Source organism: Rhipicephalus sanguineus, chromosome 3 (assembly GCF_013339695.2).
Source record: "Rhipicephalus sanguineus isolate Rsan-2018 chromosome 3, BIME_Rsan_1.4, whole genome shotgun sequence".
Lineage (NCBI taxonomy): Eukaryota > Metazoa > Arthropoda > Arachnida > Ixodida > Ixodidae > Rhipicephalus > Rhipicephalus sanguineus.
Window position 1 is genome coordinate 177,384,686 of NC_051178.1, and position 6,214 is coordinate 177,390,899.

General features: G+C 43.7%; 1 protein-coding gene across 1 annotated transcript in view; it reads left to right on the forward strand.

Moving 5' to 3' along the window:
- LOC119387726 (putative protein TPRXL) overlaps positions 1–5,730 on the forward strand; it is a 40,313-nt gene extending 34,583 nt beyond the window's left edge. The window contains exon 5 of the mRNA XM_037655206.2: positions 4,041–5,730. Within this exon, the coding sequence (XP_037511134.2) occupies positions 4,041–4,109 (69 nt within the window). The 3' untranslated portion in view covers positions 4,110–5,730. The remainder of the gene's footprint in view (positions 1–4,040) is intronic.
- The last annotated feature ends 484 nt before the right edge of the window (positions 5,731–6,214 follow it).

Sequence of the window (6,214 nt, forward strand, 5' to 3'; positions counted from 1 at the left end):
TGTGCAGACCATAAAACCTTTCGTTTTGGTCCTTTGATGTTAGCCGCTGTACAGGCACTGGCGAATCTTCGTTGCACACCAATGTGATTGTCTTCTGGCAGTCTCCGTCATGCGGTTCTGTCATCTATTACTGTTTATTTTTTCTATTATATATTTTCTACAAAGGCACCCGTGCTCGCTCCAACAAAGATACGTACTTGACTTTCCTACAGCAGCTGTGGTTCTGCGTGCTACCATAGTATACTTGTGTAAATATAAAAACGTGGTTGTCACTTGACACGGCCGCCTCGAAAAAAAAACCGGGTAAGCGATTGTCACGCATGAAAATATATATATATATATATAGCTTCAGTTGATCCCCGCCATTTCGTGGTTTTGTATCTTGAGTTAAAGAAAACTTCAGTTGTAGCTTGATTCTTCGACGTATTAGTCAGTCCAGTGATCGGCCTTATTTATATATAGATCAACTGGATGACATTGTCCTGCTAAGAACTGTCAAGAATATTTGCAAGCCACTTCTAATAAATATATAATTCCGCAGCCTTTTCATTGAAAGTTACGAGGAGTGCGTTACTATATTTGTAGAATCCGCTAGTATCAAGCATCCGAAGCTGAATTACTTTTCGGCACAGTATCATGTATCAGACATCATGAAAAAGATTCAACGTATGTTTTTACATGCACTTCCTGTGTATAAAGAACATGAACGTGTATTGTCAGATGTTTCAAATAAATACTTGTCAAGCATTTTCAGAAAGGTGCTGAAGAAATGTCACGGAAATCAATGTTAAAATAACAAACGATGCATTCATTACACGCACATAAATATAACAACCACTTTTTCACACATTCAGCGCCATATAATGTTGCTACGCGCATTGTGGAATATTCTTTCAGACACAACGCAAGAAGTTAATCCTGGAAAAGAAAAAATGCCAGGAGCTCGGCACGTACACGGAAATTGAAGTGGCTATTTAACCAGATTACGCGAACGGACTCAACTGAATGCATGATATGTCATGACTGCGATAGATGAGATAGAAAAACCGCTTGGAACAGCTGAGTGAGATTGCTGTTGTGACCACCACGAACTAATTTGCTATGGCTGCTGCCCTAACGGAGCTGCCGACACCCGTTTCCCCTTCCCCGCCCCGTCGCGCCGCAGCGGCCGCAACTGCAACTAGGGCCGACACGCGCTCTCCCATAGAAAGCCGCCCGACGCGGCAGGCCGTACCGTGCGCTTTTTATCCAGCGGCCGTGCTAATACCAACAAGAAGCGGATTGATATATCCGAGACGAAATATTCATTTGTTAAGATTATACTTGAAGCTTAGTTTCCTGTTCTTTTTGCTTTGTGTGTATGGATGTTCAATGTGTATAGAGCCTACACAAACAGAAGCTTGTTGAAATAATGTGCAAGGCAATGTGTAATGGAGAGCTGCAGATACCATTCATGTGTTTAAAGTAGGTCGTGTGCTTTGAAAGGAATGTTTTGGAAGACTTTTGTTGCTTGTGTATTGTAAGTTTCTACCCTGCATAGTAGTTAACGGTTGTGGAATTGTGCTGCTGAGCAAGAAGGCACAGTAGTGATGCAGAACTATCGGTAAATTGACTATCGATAGTATCGATAGTTTTTTTGAAACTATCGATAGTGTAAACAAACTATCGATAGTGCTACTATCGACAAACTATCGATAGTGCAATCGGTAGTACCATCGTTAATATTACTATAGCGATATTACTGCCACGCGTGCTTACTGCTTTGTTTTGACGTATTCGGGTTTCACCCACAAAGACTTAGCAACGTTTGACGCAGACCGCGCCGTAACGTTTGAGAAGCTTCACAATTGTTTGAGATCATTCTGTGAAGATTATGCGCCGGACGCGAATAGTCAAGTTTATTCGAGAGCTTACGCGGGCACCAGCGATAACGCTGGAAGGTTTGATGACTGATGTATTGCCACGCCCACTTCTTGTCTTGTTTTGATGTATTCGGGTTTGACCGGCAGGGACGGTTATCAACGCTCGACGCTGTCCGCGAAGTAGTGTTCTAGAAGCGTCGCGATTGTAGTAGATCGGTTTGTTAAGATTGCGCCCTGCACGCGAATGTTCCAGTTTTGTCTAGAGATAACGCCGCCACCAGCGATATTGCTGGAAAGTTCGATAGCACCTGTATAAAAGCCGACGCGCTTGATCGCTTGTCAGTTGATCGACGGACGACGCCCTGTTCGCCGCTATCATTGTACAGCGTGCATTGCTGTAGTTCTAGTTCTCATTTTCCGGCCACAAGTTCGGCCAAATAAACAGTTTCATCCTACAAACGCCGACTGCTGTGTTCGTCGACGTCACGACCACGTGACATCTGTATAAAGGACGACGGGTTCCACCGATGACCAGATTACTCAACGGCTGACGACTGCTCCCGCCGCTATCAGTGCGCAGCATGTATCGCTTGTATTTTGAGTTTTGATTTTCTGGGCACAATTTCGCCCAAATAGAGCTCTTTATTTCCCAGTCTTGCTGCAGCATTCTTCCCCGTCACAACCACATGACAATACTATCGATAGTGGTGTGAATAATGATGGGGTTGCTGGCCGGCCATGTGGCCAAAATATTTGCGATAGCCTGCTACCAGCTTCGCTTGATTAATGAGCAATTTTTGGCAACGAAATTCATTATTTCTGCAGTGAAAATAGCGGAATATATCCATAAATAATTTCATATCCAAAGTCAGCCAGTTGCACCTTACAATTAACTTCTTGATATTTTATTATTTTGAAATCATAAAACGCAATATCAATTTGAAGCCGTGCAGTCCCATCACATGTAAAGGCTTCCTTTCCGTGACAGCTGAACAGTTTGACTTTATTATCATGTGTCAGCAAAGCGCTCAGGTGAAGAACACAAGCATGTCAGCTTTGTCAACTTGCACTTCAGCCTGCTCCTCCGGCTCCCCTATGTACCACGCGCGCGAGGAACCAAGTTTATTCTGCATTGAGTCCGCGCTGTTGATTTTATACTATTGATAGTACCATCGAATATTTTGCTATCGATAGCGCTATCGATAGTATTTTTCACCATCGATAGTTCGATAGTGACTCAGCTATCGATAGTATCGATAGTACCATCGATAGTTCTGCATCACTAAGGCACAGGCTTGATTCTTGGCCTGCGCAACACATTTCACAGGGTACAATCTAAAACTGTTCTTTGATTTAGGTTTGCGTTGGATGAACTGCAGGGGGTCAGAATTAATCCAGAGCCCCCCATTACAGTGTGCCTCATAATTGTTTTGTGATTACGTTCAGATTTCAGCAAGAACAGAATTGTTGTTCAGTCAGCAAAAATGTTATGAAGTTTACATATACCATAAAAAATAATTTGCTGGTGTAGACGCAAATCTTATAGGCACAATTCTCATAGGTTTGAATTGCAAGCCTCGTAAATTTTCTACTTTTATTGTTGGCACAGTCTTTTTCCTTTTGAAAGGTCCTTGGCTTTTCTGAATGGAGTGCGCACATAATTTAGCCACGCATTGCTTTTTCTGGGCTTCATGCCAGGGGCCGCAATTTCTTCCTGTAGCCATTGTGTGTACCTCCTTGATAAACGCCTGGTCTATTAGGTGGTATACACACTGGCTATAAAATAGAATCCTTGGTAAACCCCTGATTAGAGTACACTAATTTTTTCTTGCAAAGCTTTTGAAAGTAGAGGGTGCGACTATGTACACCCTCCAGCAAAACGTTGCCGAGGCATGAAATTTTTGAGGAAGCTATGTTCCTGCTTTGTCTAGGAACATGGCTTCCAGTTGGGAAAGGGGAGGGGTGGGTGCTTTTTTACCACCTCGTAACCAATGCCTCTGCCATCCAACATGACATGGCTGTGCCATTACTGCAGTAATTTTAGACTAAGCGTTTGCATTTGAATAATCCTGTCCATGTCGTTTGTTCACGGCGACACAGACAGACGAGCACACGACAGCGTTGAGGGGGCTGCGCCATTAACCGCAACAAACCCGCGCGTGGTTTGTCTGCCTTCAGATTCCCTCATATTCCACAGGACTTGCTCACAAGGCCCGCACCACTCCAGACATAATCTCCCTGGACTGACCAACCTGACGGGCTTGGAAGAGCCAGGACTGGTGGACAAATGGGTTCCTAACGGCAGAAGAGGCCACCCGCGCATCCTCCTTCCAGTGCCCGCAAACTTGAGGAAAGGACACATTGTTGCACACACACAAAAGAAAGAGACTTTTGCCGCTCTCTCTCTCTCTCTCTCTCTCGCCTCACGAGACAGTAGTAGCGGCATGTGTACATAGTGATCTGCTCCCTTCCGAGGATCAGCAGAGGCCTCTGGTGGTGGACAGGAAGTGTGTGCACCTTCTCTGCAGGCACCTAGCTCTCTGTGCTTGTGTGAAGAAGAGACATTGGCTGTGCATGCTTAGAGGTGACTGTTACAAACGAAGTGGGTGTGTTGTTTCCGACTGGTCATTTCCACGTGTAGCCACTTCGCACTAGTACGACGATGCAACATGAAGTGCTTCTTGACGAGTTTCCTCGATGTTTACATCAGGTCTGTGGCATAATTTATTGACTGCCTGTATGTTCTCGTTGTATGTGGAGGACCTGTGCTTTATTATTATTATTTTTTCGACTAGTCTGCAGAGGGTACAGACAGTGTGCTATGTTTATTTACTCCCTTTATTTTTTTTTGGAAGGGGGACGATTAATACTGTAACTAGACCTGCTGAGCAGCCAAAGACACAAAACTGCCGCGGCCACTTCAAAGCAACAATTTCAAATGGGTCCACGATGCTGCTGCAGAAGAGGCGAAATGCAAGGAGCAGCTCCTGTACATCACCACGCACGATCACAAAACAAGTATTCCCGTGTGACACAGACAAGTGATAACCCGTGTGAAACTGACAAGTGACGACACATTCGTCACGCTTACAGAGCCTTGCATCATTACAGCGTTTTTTTGCATGAAGAGAAGCATAGTAGATTACAGTGTTTCATATAAGAAGTGGTGAAATGTGAAGGCTAATTACTTGCATTTCCGAAAGGGCTGCCCCAGGGCAGGTGGCGTTGCCCTCGTTTGCAAAATATTGTTCCTGTGCAGAGCAGTTTTTCTCAATATATGTTGTTTTTTCTTTCTTCTGTCGTTTCTTTTGTTGCAAACACATCTTTTTCTTCTTCATTGCGCTCTTGTGATGCAGCAGACTGTGTAAAGGAAAGCAGTGGCATTGCGTTTATTTATGGTCATGACTATATGCATGGACGTCAATGAAAATAATTTTGAAATGGCTTTTCTTGTTGGCATCCTCCTATGAAGATGTGCATGGCCAGTGCAATCTACTGCTTCCATACATATTTTTAAAATGGGTTTAAGATGCTTGACTGAAGTTTTAGTGCGCTAGCACACAAGCTGGCGTGCCATCCTTGTGTTGAAAGAGGCAACTCGAAGTGAGTAACTTTTCTTGTACACTATTTGTTTTCTGTAAGCATTTCAGTCATTATTGCATCTGTACATATCCATGATCCAATCATGTAGATAGCCTTTCGTTCCCCTTCCTTCCCTTCTTCCCCCTGTCATTAAGGTATGAAATTTACAGTTATGTTATGTGACTGCAGAGTTGAATTTTTTCGCTGTAAATCTGCACAATTCATCGTGTATTAACAGATTTGTATCTATTTCTTGCCCAAAATAAAGGACCTTTGTTATAATGAACTTGCAGTATTGTTTTCATGTACGTCAGTGTAGCGTCACGCAGCCTGACCACTTTCTGAACACATTTGTCTTTGGCATACATTTCAAACATACTGCTGCTCTCTGGCCTTTCTGTTAGTCTTGTTTGTAATGTAGCTCCTTATTTCTTGAACTAGCATGGCATGAAGCTTGCTCAAACATGCCTGATTGAAATGAATCAGATTGAGTGAACATTGTTTAGTTTAGTTCAATGGGCCCTGCAACACTTTTTCAGCATGGTCAGAAAATGCTGCTGATTGGTAGTCAAGGCTCCGACAACATGCAAGCCAAACATTATATCGCAGCATGCGGCCTGGAATTTACAATTAATTCTCAAGTGGTGAATTCCATTGGCTGATTTGGAGTGGCTGATGAACTCTGCGCCAGAGCACTTCACTCCAGCGGAGAGCAACCGAAGGAAATCTGCCAATGGAACACAAGCACCCTCCCCAGAGCAAATATTAGG